Below are 18,500 nucleotides of genomic sequence, written 5' to 3' on the forward strand. Positions count from 1 at the left end.
TCTTACAATTGTGATGGTTATTATATTATGACAAGTTTGGACAAATTATATATAATTTGTATGTTTCATCCCTTGATGTGTTTCAGTCCTTCTTGGGCTGAACTAAAGAAGGGGGAAACTAAAACATAGAGGGGGGAGGGGGATGTGTTTCAGCCCTTGACGTGTTACAAAGTCCAAACTTAGATTGCTTGATGAATGATGGAGGAATTTTCTTATATTTGCCAAATTATTTCTTATCTCCTTGGAGTATAAATCAACATTATATTGTTTATGATTTTACCACTAATGTTTGTGTACATCTTTTTTGCACAGACATCAAGTAATATATACAGTATGAACATACACCATGGTGGTTACTTTTTGAACCTACTACTAATGATATACACTTGTCGTGATGTCTTTATTAAACATAATGTTGATGTTAACATGTTATCATTCATTGAAATACAGTTATTGGTGAAAAACCTTGGTTACAACTCGATTGGTGAGGTATATTACAGGAGGACGAATGCAAGTATAGGTGATGGGTTGGTAAGGCTGAAATGTGATGGGGATATACTAAAGATGTGTAAGGTTCATGAGAATTGTAGACACATTCATATATATATGTGACAAGGTGTAAGAGAGTTGATGTAGGGTTGTCACAAGCAGTAATGTCATAGATGTCTTTCAAGGGTTGATTCATCTAGTGCTGAGCCACCACCTCCACTACCACCACCATCCAGTTTAGCTGATAATGTGAATAAAGTTGATCTTGATGTTGATGTTGTCTTTTGATTTGAATATGGGTATGATAGAGAGGGTGATCATGATTTTGAATCGGAATGTGAGGCGAAAGAAGAATTGATAGTTGAGTATGATGTTGATGATTGTTTTGAGGATGAGTCTGAGGATGGTGATGTCACCAGGAACCCTGGTGATCCTGTTGACAATGTTGAAGCAATTGTTGGGTTAGACTTGCTAAATAATAACTTCAAGAGGCGTATGATCCCAATTAACAACTTATCAAACTTGCTCTCTAAAGTTTTCACCCAGTCATTCAACTCAGCTAGAAACTTTTCTAGCTCCCTCACACAGCATGCTTGGGCATTATCATTGCACATATGTGAAGTCACTTCTTCTGAGTGATTGATGGAAATGACTCATTCAAAAAAACCACAAGGCTTGACATTCGGTTGTTTTCCCAGAATGGCATGAAATACCTTTTTTTAAGACAATTATGAACAATGGCCATGTTAAGAAGAAAGTGACTATCATATCACTTACAACTTTGTGAGAGCATGTATAAAACAGCTTATGTGGGTTTGAATCCGTCTCAAAAACCCTAATGACACTTTTTTCGACAATTACAAAACTGTCTCAAACATCAAATTACTTGGTGATTGCAAAGTGAAAGTTGAGTGTTCACTCATTTCTACAATAAATAATTTTTTTTCATTAATATTATATTTCATTTTACCTAATGAGAATTAATCTACAATTACTGAACAATGAACTTCCTTAATATTAATTTTCATTAAAGATTAAATGAGAAAACTTCATGAAGATTAACATTAATGAGAAAACATTAAATAAGAAAATTTCAAACAAGTTCAGTTAACTTCATGAACATTAATCAACCTAAAATTATCCGTACATAACTTGTGCTCCTTCTTGGAAAAATAATATACAAAAAATTAAAAACACAAAAAAAAAATGACTAAACGATAACACTGTGAATGGATGTCACACCACCAAGCACTATTCATTCATTACTAGAGATGCTACATTGTTTGTTATGCATTATATGTGTAGCGCCAAATGAAAATCAGCACCCTTTAAGGATATCATCATAGGAGTTATGAATATTAGAAACTACAAGGAAAGCTGCAACAATCTTGCAAATCATTTAATAACTATTAAAAAGATTTAAATGTTTAATAATGGTTTAAAATGACATTAGAAATGTACAAGCATAATTGGTAGTGGTGTGCATATACAAAGTATAAACACCTGAAAGGCATCTCAAGTTGTGAGGAATGTTCTTTATACTATTAGGCATTGCCACAATGCATTTTCCTTGAGATTCACCTTGACATAAGCCTCAAATACTTTTCAAAACACTGCATGTGACTACAGAACTTAGTTCTACAACTTCAGTTCAATTAGCATGGAAGGACAGCAGAAAGGGTATTATTATGATAAAAACTATGAGATGAAAAATAAGTTGAACATTAACATATATACCAAATGAACTAAAAATTAAAATCTTTCAGGGTAAGTGAACTAAAATTAGAGAAAATGGTTTGTTGATACTGTTTACAATGGGTTGCTTGTAGTAACCGTTAGGATTGCTTGCAGTAGCACTACTTGCAATGGGAGGATAAGAATTTCATACTCACATGATCGAAAAAACATATACTAATTAACAAGACATTTATGTAAGTTATTGGCTTAGTTGAAGTTAAGTTTTTAAAGATTGAAAAGAAGTTTAAAATAAAAGATTTATAGTCATGCTAGTTGTCTTCGTTCATTACCATAAATAACCAAGGTATTTTATTCAATACCAATGTCAATATTAGTGTATTGGAGGTCACCTCAACCCTAATAGAACTACAGAAGAAGTGAAAACTGATACTAACAATGATAACCCCTAATAGTGATAACTCACCGAAGTAGGACATCATAAATAACCAAGGTATTTCGCCCTTGTGACTGAAACTTGTGAGGAAGAAATCCCATGCGATTGAAACTCGTGGGGGAGATGTCCCTTGCTACTATAAATTGGAGCTTGGTCACAAAGGAGAAATCCCTTCATTGCAAGGGAGAAATAAGGTGAGAAAATGTATAAAACATGAAAAAAGGGTTAAAATTGTTTGAATAGTTATTGCAAGGGCAATATGGGAATTAAAAAATATTGCAACGGCAGACTTCTCATCTTTTTGGACGGAAGGCTAACAGAAGGGGGTATTTGTCTCACGATCATAGTACAGGGGGTCTTTGTCACAGACCCCTTAGTACGGGGAGGTCTTTGTAATTTACCCTATATTTTTTAAATTTGAAAAAAAAAAAAAGTCTCTTCATAGGTGACTACACAAGGCAAACTAAGAAGTAGATATCATAGTTGTCAAGGCATTGCCTAAGAGACTAGGCGCCCTTGGTTGGGCGCCTCGCCTAAACGCCTTGACTTTTAGCAACTAGGCGCCCTTTTAGGTGACTAAGCACCTGCCTAGGCGACAAAAATGACAAGGCGGACGCCTTTTATAATATTGTTTATATTGTTGTATCTTATTAATGTATGTGTTAATACATTTTATCATATGCTATATATATCAATTATACTTTGTTTTAATGTTTTACTATTGAAATTTAAAAGATCAGGTTTTGAGAAGAGAAAAATAAAGAAAGAAAAGAAAGAGAAAAGAAAGAATAGAATAATAAAGTTCTTTTTTTTCTATTATCTTTTAATTAAATAAAACAGAAACTCCACCCTTGTTTTTTTTTTCTATTTTAGTTTTCATCTTGAATATTTATCATATAAAGTTAATAACCATCTTTAGCTACTAATTAAAATGAATTTGCTCTATTAAATACTTATTATAGTAGTATTATTTTTAAAATAATGAAATTAATATATGTAAAAGATTTATATCTTTTAGATATGATGATTTACCACATTTTTAGAGTAAACTTAATGTTCTTAATAAAGAGAATTGCTATTTTTTCAATTAGTATAGATGCTGAATGGCATATAAAACTAGTAAATTAGCAAAAAGTCAGTTTTTTATATTATAAAATTTTTATCACCTAGGCGACTAAGTGCCCCATTATCCCCCAGAATCGCCTAAATGCTTTGAAAACTATGGCAGATATACTAGGCCGGTAAAAATATAGGAACAATAGGAGGGTAAAACAGGGCATTGCCATGTACCGCTCCTATGTTTTGACTCGATAAAAAAGCAATCAACGAAAGAGAGAAAATGAAACTGACTCTTTCATTATAGCTCTTAGAAACAAAACCAGGGATTGGAGGATTTTATGCATTTGTAAGATTCCCAACATGATCAATCACTAAACCAAGCCATCTCTCTTCAACCCAAAGCACTATATATAGTACGGTAAAAGAAGAGCTGTACACATTAATTTCATTAATCTACGTTCCATATGGCACAAATTACAACTTGCGCAGTAGAATTTGGGAAACAAAAGTATGAATGTACAGAGAAACGAATTTAGGGTAGGGCAAAATATTAGGACCTCGATCCATCACATCAGCGTCCAGCAACAGAGATCTGAGCCTCAGGCCACCCAATCAGAACCAAGAAAATTAAGTGCCAATTGATACAATTCAGATAAATAGTTACTGGTACAAACAACAGATACAAGATTGAAGTACTAAAAGAATCACAGGACCTCCTGTGCAAGCCTAACTGGTTTTTCCCTTAGAAATGCCACATCACCATTTGGCATTGTTAGTAAATGATGGTCTGCTTCCTCTTCACTCCCTGCTGATGGTGATGATGCAACAGATTCTGACTCAATATCTGCATAATCGTATTTTATAAGTTACCAGTCAAAATTTGAGGGCCAAAAGGGGTGTGTGTGTGAGAGAGAGAGAAAGAGAGACAGACAGACAGACAGACAGACAGACAGAGAGCCAGAGAGATTTTGCATGTGCATAAACTTGATTTTCTTGCATGAGACAAGATTGAGAAATGACGAAGAAAACTCCACATGGTCATGGAATAGCAAGGGTAATAAATCAGTTGGCCCCTAGAGGTCAAAGAGCCATTGAGTTTGTATGCACCTCCATCATGAACCAAGAACAATGTGTTGAAACCGGTTATGTGGTATACTTGTAGTTCTTGATGAAGGCATTTAATAGGCTTATAGGCTCCATGACGCCACATGTGCATGAATAGAAGAAAAAAAGTATAAGACAAAATAAAATCAAAAGAGGTAGTCCTAGAACCAGCGGCTGGCAAGATGGGATTGGGCTAAGTACCTCAAAGCCTGGCCGAGCCCAACTTGTTCCATCCTGTCCTGGTGCTATCATCATACATATTTAATATATTTTATACACAAGTATGTTGTAGTCTATCGGCATATGCTCTTGCCTTTCATTGGATATATAAACCATGGTTTTCAAAACCGGACCAGACCGAACGGTCGGACCAGAAAAACTGGGAACCGGTCAGGTGACCGGTTTCGTTTTACCCCAGAACCGTTATTTCACCAAAAACGGTTGATTTGGTCAGCAAACCACTGACCTGGGCGGCCAAACCATTCAAACCATTCGAACCATCCAACATTTTTGGCCGTTTTTTAGTTTTTTTTATTTTTTATCTTTTTTGTCAGAATGGGCCATCCATTTCGGTTCAAACAGTCAGACCATTCAACCCATGAACCGGACTGCTGACCGGTTCGTTGTCCGTTTCGGTTTTAAAAACCTTGATATAAACTACAGGATGCACCAAGTTCCATAAGCCAGATGACCGGTGTAAGAATTTTTTTTTTTTTTTTGTATATCCAATTGACATGAATAAAATCTTCTCGTACATGCTTGAGCAGGAAAAACTCACCAGAACATACGTGATGATCAGGTAGGTGCCTAACTGCTGTTACCTGAATACTTTCTGGTAGCAGACAGTTGCAAAATGAACCTGAAATGACAACACTCTCCAGATTAACAGATAAATGTCAAGAAGCTACTTTGAACACTTGAAAGAAAGCATGGTTGCGAAGTAACTTCTCTCTTACCTAATCTGGCAAGACGATTCACCCAACCAGGAATGCGTTTTCCAGTGAGACGCATGCAAACATCATCAGTAAAATGGTTGCAGTTCTTAGCAATCAAATGATAAGTATCCCCATGATAGTTTCCAGACAGGTGCTCCATGAACAGACGGAAGTCTGAACGGGACATTTCAGTTGTGCCCAATAGCACTGACCGTCTATAAATAAAACCAGGGCAGCTTCTTGGTTCCACTTCAAATATTCCACTTGTTGGGTACTCATGAGCTCCAAATCCATACTCCAACCCATGTACTGTTTTGACAATTTGGGAAAAAGAATTTAATTAATATGCATAATGATGATTCAGCAGTAACAGAAACCATTTTATCAGTCAACTCCACTAAAATACATGACCCATGTTGGTGTCATAAGCCATGTTCATAAAAAAAAAAACTCTAAATCAGAAAGAAGAAAATTAGGCATCCCACAATCCCTTTGTATATGCACAAATATCCTTCTTTCTGTCAGCAGTCTTTGATGATGTAAACGTCTGTGACAACCATCTATCACACTAGCACTACATGCATGACTTGTTTTTGCACACCAGAACAGAAATTATTGAAAGGACATATTGGTCAACCTATCTGCAGTACAAACGTGTAAAAAAATAAAGCTAATCACCCGATTGATTGACTTGATTTATCCTTGCAGAAAGACAAACAGCCAAGAATTAACCAAGAATAAGACTTTTAAAAAGAGTATAGTACAGAAATGATAATCCTTGAATTTTCTTCTATTTCTTTTCTCCCATAAACTTGACATGATGACATGAATAACTGTTGTCAAAGTCTGATTATACTGGGTTCAACTATTTGGGCCAGGAACTTGAAGCCAATAAATGTCCGGTTCTTAGCAATGTTGATTTGGACAAAGTTTAAGATTGTTTTGGTGTAAAATAGATTTAGATAATGTGGAACCATTTACTATTTTTTCACATTGTTTTTATTTCAGATGGTGATGAGACAAATCAAAGATATAAGATTCCTTGTTGCCACTCCTTATCAAGGAAAAAACATCATAATATTTCAGTCCATTGACAAACTCTGAATTAACTTCCACTCTCACAAAACACTGCATATGCTTCTTGTGGGGGCAGAAAAAAGCTAGTGGCAAAAAATGATCGTATATCAATAGGTGCCTGCCAATGGCTCCAAAAAGAGGCAAGGATGGGTCCATATTTCTGAAGGATACGTGCAGACAATAAAAAGTTGTAGGTTTCCCTGTTCATTGCTTGGCACAGGAAGCACATGTACATGTATGGAGATGGTGACCCAAGTTTTCCTTCTAGATCGGAGAATCTCACGTGTGACTTTTGGTGCACAACCTTGTAATAAAGTCCAATTTTAGGGTGAGTTGGACCAAGCCAGATTGCTTTAACTGTGGTGAGAAATTGAGGATTGGTACTCTTAGGAAAAGAGGAGCAAGAAAAGATACCATGACTATCTAGAAACAAAATCTACCATGTTCATTGATTGGGTCAAGAAAGACACCATCAGAAAAGTCCAACAGTCCAACTAAATAAATGGCCTCCTTACTCTCAAAGTCAAACAAATGCCTTCTAGAACAAAAAGAAAAAAAAAAAAAAAACTTAAAATAATCAAAAGGGGGGCCGTTAAATCACGAGGTGAAATGAGCGCATTTTTAAGGCAAGATAAGGGAATTATTTTATTGAACTTCTTTTTGGGGATTGGTAATAAAAGTAAAGGAATCCATTAAAACAGTAAGCAAAAATAAGTATATAAGAATTGTTACACAAAGAACAAGAAAATAAACAACCCATCCAATTCACCCCTGTACTACCCTAAAATGGTTGAATCCCAAATGCATCTCACTCCCTACTCTTCATCACTTAGCTAGAGAATCAACTATCTCATCAGTAGATCTGAGATCTAGAGGAACAAGGAGTTTCCATAATCGCATTAGAAGCCAAGAAACTAGCCTCTCTAATAACACAACACAAGTGCCAAGGACCTATACAGTATCATCTAGGTGTCGACTGGGCACTGAACTAGGTGTTTTGGAAAGCTATCACATAAGCAATCAAAAAGACAGGAGGTACAGAGTATAGGCACAAACATCTTAATGGAGCAGATAACTAATTATGCACTCTGTATGTATTAACCCGTTTCAGTCAATAGGAGTATATTTACAGTAATATAATTACTAGGTTATATATTATCACTATGTGCGTTAATACATCCAAATATATGTCATATATATTATTTATGCTTTGTTTAAGGATTTATCATTAAAACATAAATGATCCATGTTGCCCCATTTTCACCTAGAATCACCAAGATGCCTTAACAGCTATGATAAAATTCTATAATACTTGATTATGGTTAAACATATATAGTCCGTCTTTGGGAGAGTTAAGAGAGTTTATCTCTCACTTTATCAATCTAATAAATCAGTTTCTGTAAGGTGCCAACCAGCTGGTTGGTAAGGTCTCATGCTGGTCATAGCGGAGACTTAGGATCAAATCCTGCCTGCACCTGGTTGGGGGATGGGCTACCCCCACTCCCCACCCCCAGTTGTGTAGCCCTTCAAAAAAAAAATCAGTTTCTGTTATTCATAGAAACAATGGTCATATATGGGCAAATGACTTACCTCCTCTTTGTTTTTTGACAAATACTTAAACCTATCCAGTACTTTGACCACGGAAAAACTCTCCCTTCACATTTCAAATAAATATGCACATCCTTCCATTAACTATCCTGCAATAGCAACACTGAAATTACGACTATTACAATGTGCATGGATAACACCATTGTTCCCTTTTCAGATTGCCTGAGTATGGTGTTTCTGCTGATGGGAGAGGTCTAAGTCCAACCCTAATTTGGCCTTTGTTGTTCACTTGATGAAGTGAACAATGAAACCCACTTAAATAAAGTGAATCACCTTTTAGTGGTAATTTGGTAAATCTTTAATACAATAAAATTTCTCATGGGAAAAAATGGGATTTTAAAAAATCTAAAAAATTTAAAGCCTTGCATTAATGTTTTCTGTTATGACAATTAACAGAAGGGGTGTGCTTGCATATTTACTTAAAAACATGAAGGGAGGCTTTTGCAGAGGTCAAAGTATAGAGGAGACTTAAGTAATTTACCCAACATATACATATACCATATCCACTCTATTCCTCCCAATACCCCCGAGTTTTAACTTGCGTAATGACCTTTATTAAGAGCATTGCAATTTTTTCAATTTATACGCATGCTGATTGGTATGTAAAGTTAGGGAACTAACCTAGGAATTAGCTTTCTCTTTGCAACAGTTTATTGCCTAGACAGGTACCTATACGATTAGCTGATTAGGTGCTCCATTGTCACCTAGAATCATCTAGATGCCTTAACAGCTATAATGAAATTCCATAGTACTTACATATGGCTAATAACATACACACACACACACATATTTGTTTATTCATTTTTGTTACCATGCAATCACCAAATGAGAATTATGTTCCACTTTAACCTAAGGCTGTGTTTGGTTTGAAGGAAAAGGTAGGGAGAAGGGAAAGGAAAACAAACCTGTACAAACTTTGTATAGGTTTCCCTATCTTTCCCTTCCTTTTCCTTCAAACCAAACACAGCCTAGGTTAAAGTGGAAGAGAATTCCTATTTGGTGATTGCATGGTAACAAAAATGAATAAACAAATGTGTATATATATACATATATGTTATTAGCCATATGTAACCTACCTTTTTCCTTCAAACCAAACACAGCCTAAGAGAAACCAAGAGAATACACCAAAGATAGATCCTAAGAAAGGATAACAGCTCTGCACAAATAAAATCAACAATGATAACCAGATTTAACTTACCTACAGTTTCTCCCTTCATGGTTTCAAAAGATAACAGGATTTCCTAACAAGCAACTATTATTAAGTTGAATCACTCCTTTTGTTTGGGTTCAGCTAGGGGTGTGGAGGAGCCAATCTAAGGGGTCACTGATCTATAAGATGAGGAATCTACAAAAGACCACTCCCTCACTATGTCATCTTTAGATAAGTCTTCAAACTCTCCCCTGGACCCTGATCTGAGTCCAATTGGCCACCCCAATGGTAATGTTGTCTTTTCAGGCATATTAGGTTTATTCCATGCCTAAGAACATTCTCCAATTACACTCTTCCCAAACAGGTCAAAGGACTGTAGATCTCAAGAGCCTCCATATGATCTTACCTCTAATATTACAATTGGAGGGATGATCACTCAAAAACTAACTAATCTATTTTTTTTTTATGAACAATAGTAAATTTATCAATTCAGAAGCTGATTTAGAGTTGTGAATTCATACAACATCCCAAGGGGAGGTGCGAGCTGCAGCCCCTCCTTGAAATACAACTGAGCCCAAAACAATTCTTCCCTATTTACCCCTTGCTTGGCTAACACATCGGACAAAGTATTTGCTCATCTCCTTACCCACTGTACAAAGGCCAACATATTCCTTATCAACCAACTGAATTTCTTCATTTCATTCTTGTAGCGCCATATAACATCTTTAGGATTTTTCAACCAGCCCACCACCACTTTGGAATCCCCTTCAATTATTAGATGTTGTACCCCCAACTGGTTTGCAAATTGCACCCCTTGTACAGCAGCTAATAGCTCTACCCTAATAGAGTCCCCAACTCCTAAAGGACACGAGTAGAGCAACAAAATCTCTCCCTTCTCATTTCTCAAAACACCCCCCATTCCGAACAATCCTGGATTACCCATGCTACTTCCATCAAAGTTCAGCTTCAGTGAGCCTTCAGATGGAGGAAACCAACTTGTAATTGATTTGTCCTTTAGGGGTGAACACCTTGCTACTGTTGGCTGATCAATTTCTTCAAAGGTCATTAAAAGAGAATTGATGAAAGATTTCCAAAGTCTTCAGCCGAAGTATTGCCCTATGCAGCACACAGTCTTTCAATTCCTGACTGCTCCTTTCCTTTTCTTGAAAGATTCTAGCATTCCTTTCTTCCCAAAGAGTCCAAATCAGGGCAACGCGAGCACATCTCCACATAAGTCTCCCTCTTTTTGTAGGCTAAAAGAAAGTAGAATGCTTGAAGAGCATGCGAACTTCTGCTGGTAGACTCCAACTACTCCCAAACAACGAAAGTAGCCAAGAACAAAGGTCTGTAGAAAAGGGACAAGATATTAGTAGATCGTAACAATCCTCACTGTGAGCTCGACAAAGGATACACCAATTGGGAGAAATATAGAGGAAATGTCTTCTTTTTTGTAGGTTATCTAGAGGGTTTACTTTCCCATGGAATACTTCCCAAAAAAATGCCATAATCTTTGGGGCCTTGGGGGAACTGGCCTGCACCAAATTTCCTTTGATGGAAAGGGTTGTTGAGTAGAATGCTAAGAGATAGACTTGAAAAAAAAAGCACAAGTAAAGGTTCCTTTGGGTCTAAGAGTCCACACCCTTTTATCTGGCTTGGAGGGATCCAAGCAAACCTGATTAAGACAACATAGCAAGTCAGAGAGAGATTCAATTTCATCATCCCTTAGTCCTCTATGAAACCCAAAATCCCAATTAGGAGCCAAGGGTGTTCCCAATGGTGAGACAAATTTTGAGACCACCTCCTTTTTATACAAAGAAATAGAAAATAGCATAGGGAAAAAGGTCCTTTAAAGGGGTGTCTCCTACCCAGATATCCTCCCAAAAACAAACACCACTGCCAGAACAAACTTCATACCCGATAAATTTGAGGAATTGAGGAAGGGTGTTGTGAATGGCCTTCCAAGGTGCTGCTAGGTTAGCTTGCTTTGATACACCAGCATCACATCCATTCTCTGAACTCCCATGAATGCTTCCCACCACCTCATGCCACAGTCTCACTTTCCAATGGCCATCGCCACAACCATTTTCCTAACAGAGCTTGATTTTTTTCAGTCACCCTACCAAGTCCCAAGTCCCAAAGCTAATCTATTGTATAATGGCTCTTTAACCCACATATCATCATCGTCGTCCAAGACTGAAAAAACTCAACAAGGTTTCTAAATAGATCTTAAATAATCTACATAAATCAAATGCCAATAATGGTTTTAAAAAAAATCCCATTAAAAAATTAAAAGAATCACAAGATTAATAAAGTAGAAAACTAGGTCTTAAGTGAATTGATTTGAATTGCACAAATTGTATAAATCATAAGAGTCACAAATAAAACCATAGGATTCTAACAATAATAGTAAGAATTTTATAAAAGAGGATCCGGACATTATATTTGAATCAAAACCCCCTTAAAGATTCAAATCATCAATCATATTGTAAACCATAAGATTTTGACAACTATGTAGGGATAGGAATGCAACTTGGGTTGTATTAGTCCAAATCCAACCTGGAAAAAAAAAGGTTGAGCTAAGTTATATGTTGAGTTAGGGTTAGCGTTGAAGAATACAAACCTGGCAGAACTTTGGGTTGGGTTAGGGTTGAAGCCTTGGGCAACCCAACCATCCCAAACCTGACATGTCTTCATATTTGCATATACAAATATCATATAAACATGTATATATGTACATATGCATGTATTCAAGCATCCATGTATATGTATCAATAACTTTAAGTTTAAAGGCAAAGACTTTTAATGCAGCATAAGTATGGTACTAAAGCACCATTACTTTGTCTCTATATATTGTTTAAACTTAATTAGCCGATACTAAGTTCAATAAGTGAGAACTTTTTTTCTTTAATGCAAAAGAAGTGCAATAAATTGGGCAAACCCAAACCAAATACAAGCTCAATCATCAAATTAGATATCGGTCCATATCGGCCGATACATATCGTATTGGGAGCTTCCCGATATGCCCCTACAGAGGGTGTATCGAGGTTTTGACAGGTTCAGGGGGTGGACGGACCTTAAACCGGCCCCTCTGAACCAGATTTGAAAAAAAAAAAAAAAACTAAAAAAACTACCGATACTGCCCGATTCACCTCTACCAGCGTATCAATATTTTGAACCTTGGAAAGAATAAAATTGAGCATCGATGGTTGCTGCCACAGAAATCAAAGAGCATATAGAATACGTGTCATACTCAAGCACCATGCTGAAAACATCATACTTAGCTATCGTGCCAAGCAGTAATGGCATAACCTTATTTGACACTGTTCAAGGCCTTGGACTAGTTTACTCTGGGCTGATATGGTATGATTTTAGAAAGGAACAGTCAAGTAGTGATTATTGATTAACTGGTTCTCCTCTACAAAAGCTGTCCTTGGTCTTTGAGAAAAACAAAATACTTATTTTCATCTCTGAACTATTCATTCAGATGGGTTCCAGGATCCATGGATGAGAGCGCTGATGCTCTAACTTGGAAAAGGGTCAACAAAGTGGAGCTGAAGATTGATTTGGGGGCACTGGACCTCGGGACTAGAAGTGCAGTAGTAATTTTCTACTGAATGCAATTCTATATCAACCTTAGGCTATTTGTGCAGTATCCCATTTTCCTAATTCTTTGGAAGGTGGGCCTTTTCCTTTTTCATCTCACCAATAAAATCATCTTTCACTGTTACCAATAGCAATAAGAAAATTACCGAGAAGAGAAATAGAATACAACCTTGAAAAGGTCTCCCTAAAATCTCACACTTAATGACAAACTAACAGGATTACCTATGATAAAATAGAGGATGGGAGAATGAGAAATGGATTTCTAAGGGAAGAGCAGAGCAGCTCTTCTTTCTAAACCCACGTCCTATACATTTCCATTCAAACTATGAATCCTCGTTATCATAGAACATAGATAGCTACTGTTTATCAGAATCTGCAGGGAACTTCTACTGAAACGTGCCTAGTGATGAGGTGTTCTATCCTTTTAATCTACCTAGCAATGAAGAATCTCATTCAACTTCTTTCTTTGGCTAATGTTGTACAGCAATTAAAAACTTCATTCACAATTAAACTCTCATTCTGTTATCCAAAAAGAGAACTTCCGCATTGATGGGTTTGTTCTCACCCTTAGTTATCCGCCCTCCTTGCAGGAAGGAGCGAATTTTTTTCCCTTTTATCAGGATAATTTTTACAGAAAACAAAAAGAAACGAAGAACAAAAGAAAACTCACACTGCATTATGAAAACATCCTCCACGACAGGATAACTAATGCTTAAAGAAGCAACCATAAATGTCTAGCCTCAACCAAACAAGAAATCAAGTTAATAACTAAAGAGTCGAAAAAAAAAGGACTCTCATACGTTCTATTCCTGAGTGGAAGATTCCAAGCCCGAACCAGTAGAGGTAATTGTTTACAGGAGTGAGGTCATAGACATTAAGGTACAGTTCAGCACGGTCGTTGCCTCCATTACTCTGATCCGACGACGACCCCGAGTTCAACCAAAACGAGCGCATGGTACAAATGCACAGCCTCAATTGTCACAAAAATTTCTAAATTTCCACCATTAGCATCTTCGGGTAAGGAACCTAAATCCCTGTACAAACAATTCAACAAATCAACGACGTCTTCAACTTCCGAGTTCAAAAGTTCGAATCCTAAAACCAAAGCAGAAGTACAAAAATTAAAAAATTAATAAGAAAACAAGAAAAGAAAGAAAGAAAGAAAATATAAAACACAATTTCCACAAAAACAATTCTGGAACCAAAGCTGAAAAGAAAAAAAAAAAACATCCATTCAAAACCAAAACATTTAAACCCCAAATTAGAAACCGAAGATGGATTGGAGCAAGATAACCCTAGAAAATCAAAATGCGTGATCGAATTGAAGCCATGACCGGGAATTTTAATAGAAGGCGAACCTTGCGAAATGCAAGTTCAAATTTGCTCTCGCACTGCTTCTGGAACGAAAGAAGAGTGGTGGCGTCGCCCTCAAGAACTCCGATCGGCGAAAAAGGAGCGAGTTCAAGCGCTCTTTCTATTCCCTGGTAAGAGCGCGAGAGGACGACGATTTTAACTGCTTATTCGATTTTTTCTTTTTTTTAAGAGAAATGAGCTGCTTATAAGTTATAAGAATAATTTTTTGAGACTAATAACTAATGAAATATGAATATAAACAAGTATGCCCTGGAATATGCAACTATTCACGAAAGTACCACTACACCATTTTTTTCTTCTATATCAGTTTCTTAGGCTCTTATAGCAAGCTGGATCGGTTCATTTTCAAAGATTGATTAAAATTTGTAATTAAACAAAAGATTTTGGGGAAATTAGATTCCTAATACAGGGTATAATCATCCTTTTACTATTGTTGGGAAGATTCGTTTAGAAACGCTGACGTATTAAATGTATGTCGGAATTGGACCATCGTTATTGAAGGGTCCCACCACATGACTGCGATGTTCGAACCGTTCATTCGCTGGGGCTGTCCACCTTTTCACGGACTTGAATGGCTTTGTCTCTTTTTTTGTTGTCGAACAGTTTGACTAAGAGGAGTTTCTCGTTTGAGTACCCGACGGGCTGGCTCGGCTCGATCCGCTATAAGCCGGGTTTGATCATGATTTTAGGTCCGCGGGTTCGGGCTAAAGTAATAGGTCAATTTTTTTGGGCCGGGTTTGGGTTTTTTCACAAAAGTTCAGGCCGAGTCTGAATTTGACTTGATACCATACATTAAATAATAAAAATATATTTTATTTAATAAAAAATTATATGTATAATATATTTTTTCTTTGTTCTTCTTCTCTTTTTTTCAAGTAATAGTAAGATGTTTATTATTTTTGAGTTTTGAAGGTTTTTAATATAAAGAAAACACTTTTTTATTGAATAAGAAAAGAAAAATTTTCTGTTTTCAAATTTTTAGCAAGGCTCGGACTCAGGCCTGGGCTTGGGCTCAAGACCTAAGCCTGATGATCAGGTCAGGTTCGGGCTTGGGCCTGAGTGTATTCTGTTGATACGTATACAAGCCCGGCATAGTCCAGCCCATGAATAGGTCTAATTGTGTTCATTTGTGACTATGGATATTCTAAACCGCTAAATCGGACAAAATCAAACTAAAATTAGCAATTAGTACCTTGTACTTTGGGCCTAGTGCCACTTTGGTCCCCAAACTTTAAAATGCAACAATTCAGTATCCGAACTTTCAAAACATGATAATCTAGTACCTACCATTAACTAGTTGCTAACCAGCCATTAAGTGGCATTTGAAAAACACATAAATGCCCTTTTGAGTGTCATCTAATTTTCTTTATCAACCATCCAAACATTGACAAAAAATTAACCGTCCCAAATCCTTACCTCTTCTATTCAAACATGACCCCAACTTTCTTAAATGGAAAAACAAGGATTTGGGAATGTTATTTTTTGTTAGCGTTTAAATGGTTAATAAAGAAAATTAAATGACACTTAAAGGGCATTTGTGTTTTTCAGATGTCACTTAACCACAAATTAACAATTAATTAACAATAGGTACTAGATTGTTACGTTTTGAAAGTTTAGGTACTGAACTATTAAAGTTTAAGAACTAAAGTGGCACTAGGCCCAAAGTACAGGTACTAATTGGAAAATTTCCCAACATTTTATGTGTGACATCTCAAAAAAGTAGTTAGCTTTTTCAAACTTCAGTGTACCATAGCTAATCATTACAACAACGTTTTCTTTTTTTGAGAAACAAGATTGCAAAACGCAATTTTCTTGCCAATTCCATTTATTTGCCGATGTGGCTTGCATGATACATCAATAGAAATGGAACGCTTGTGAAACACATCGGTGCCCAACACCCAATTTGAAATTTTGATTTACAATTCTGCTTTGTTTTTTCTGAATTTCAAAAACCAAATCCGAACATTAACTAAATAAATTATTATTTGGGCTTTCTAATTGGGCCAATCCCAATAGAATGGCAATCTGGCGTCAATACTAAAATGGTTTGATCTGGTTTAAATTTTCTCATACCATAATTTTTTAGTTTGGTCTTAGATTTTTTCCAAATCAACTAGATTTGACCATGAACACCTACTCATAATTGGCTACATAGCCCGTTATACATAGCATAGAGCTCATATTAGACCTATTTGGATGCATTCAGTAAATGTATGGATATAGTGGAAAAAATAAATATACATTAATATAATAGGAAAACAAATAACATTTAAAAAAATACATAAGTTGATGTAGGTGTACTTGGTAGGCCCCAGATCGCGCCATGTGGCATCGGCTAGATGGAATCCTAGCCACACATCTCTAACTGCCGCCAACCACTCCATGGCAAGGTCAGCTATAAAAGGGGGTGCTCATCTCAAGGTAAAGACATCTTGCTCTCACTTGCTCTCTTACATTCAGAATGTCGAGAGATCTCTCCTTAGCTATTAAGGATCAAGTTCTGAGCCCTCGTCTCAAACCTGGTCCGACTCCTTTTTGGCACTTGACTAACATGACCATCGAAGTCTCCACCCTTGGGATAACACCAAGGGCCTCTGATGTGTACTCTTCTCCTGCTCACAGGTTGGACCCATTGACCTCAAACACCAGCAAAATTCCTCCATCTTTGGCATCAACGATTGGCGTCATTTGTGGGAAGCATTTTCAAGACTTCCCTTTAAGCAAAAACTAAACTCAAATAATTAAATATCCGACATGGCCGATAAGCCAAACCACACTTAGAATGCTCAAAACTTGGTTACTATGGACCAATTCAAGATGGTCCTCAATAGGCTAGACAACCTAGCCCAACGATTGGACGAGGTGGAGAATCCGACACGACAAGATGGGCGCTCTGGCCACTATAGTCCTCCTCCAAGGACTGGAGGCTAACACTATGCCTCTCCCCTACCGGTGTTAGATCTTTGTGACCTCCTCAACGATCATCGTGCTCTTAAGGCTCGGGATGTGCCAACATCCAAGCACTCAAGAAATAGGGCCGACCCATTCTATGTGAGAGAGAACGTGAACGAGGCCTAGACCCCCATCGACTGACGCCTTGGTGATCTTTAGGCCCAGATAGGTGCCATCCGAACCCAGATATGGAAAGTGAAGGAGGGTCAAGGTGATGCCTCCACCAGTTAGAACCCCTCGTCCACCTGAATGAATGCCTTCACTAACTCCATTACCTTGGAGGCACTCCTACCTCACTTCATAGCTCCCACTCTAGAGACTTACGACGGGAGCACAGATTCAGACGTCCACTTGGAGAGCTTTAGGGTACTCATGCTACTCTACAGATACTCTGATGCCCTAATGTGCCGAGCCTTCCAAGCCACCTTCAAGGGAGTAGCACGCAAATGGTTCTCTACACTCCCCCCTCGGTCCATCAACTCCTACGACTAGTTCACCAACCTCTTCCTCTCCCACTTCATTAGCAGTCGACAATGTCAGAAGACCGTTGCATCTCTAATGTCAATCAGGTAGAAGCGCAGAGAAAGTCTTCGGACATACATTGACTGGTTTAAGCGGGAAGATCTCGAAGTAAGGGATCTAAACCCCTTGGTCTCTATGCAAGTGACCATCAACGGCCTTCGGCCTGGACCCCTTAAATGGTCCATTTCCAAGACTACACCCAAGAACAAGGCCGAGTTCTTAAAGAAAGCACAAAAGTACATAGCCATCGAGGAGGTCGAGGCCGGCGAGTGCCTCCAAGAACTAGAGGTCGAACTCGACCAAGGGGCCGCAGACAAGAAAAGAAAGGACAAGGAAGGCCGTGGCTACAACCACACCAACAAAGATAGTGAAAAGAGACCGACGGCCCCTTCCTTCAACAAATATATGCCTCCGAACACCTCACGAACACATATACTAATGCAAGTAAGGAAGGACTACATGAAGTGGCGGGCCAAGATGAAGAGAAATCATAAAA

The 18,500-nt window shown here is 37.4% G+C and overlaps 1 protein-coding gene across 1 annotated transcript; it reads right to left on the reverse strand.

Annotated features, from left to right (window-relative positions):
• Window positions 1-4,090: 4,090 nt before the first annotated feature.
• On the reverse strand, window positions 4,091-14,822 carry LOC148880515 (deSI-like protein At4g17486). Its single transcript, XM_088962437.1, has 5 exons — window positions 14,515-14,822; window positions 13,957-14,190; window positions 5,740-6,027; window positions 5,562-5,642; window positions 4,091-4,523 (listed from the first exon to the last, which is right to left on the reverse strand). Exons 2-5 carry the CDS (start codon window positions 14,108-14,110, stop codon window positions 4,384-4,386), a joined length of 663 nt encoding a protein of 220 aa, XP_088818563.1. The 5' UTR covers window positions 14,111-14,190; window positions 14,515-14,822; the 3' UTR covers window positions 4,091-4,383.
• Between the last annotated feature and the right edge of the window lie 3,678 nt (window positions 14,823-18,500).

This window comes from Nelumbo lutea, chromosome 1 (assembly GCF_056320005.1).
Source record: "Nelumbo lutea isolate HS-2025 chromosome 1, American lotus-T2T, whole genome shotgun sequence".
Classification (NCBI taxonomy): domain Eukaryota; kingdom Viridiplantae; phylum Streptophyta; class Magnoliopsida; order Proteales; family Nelumbonaceae; genus Nelumbo; species Nelumbo lutea.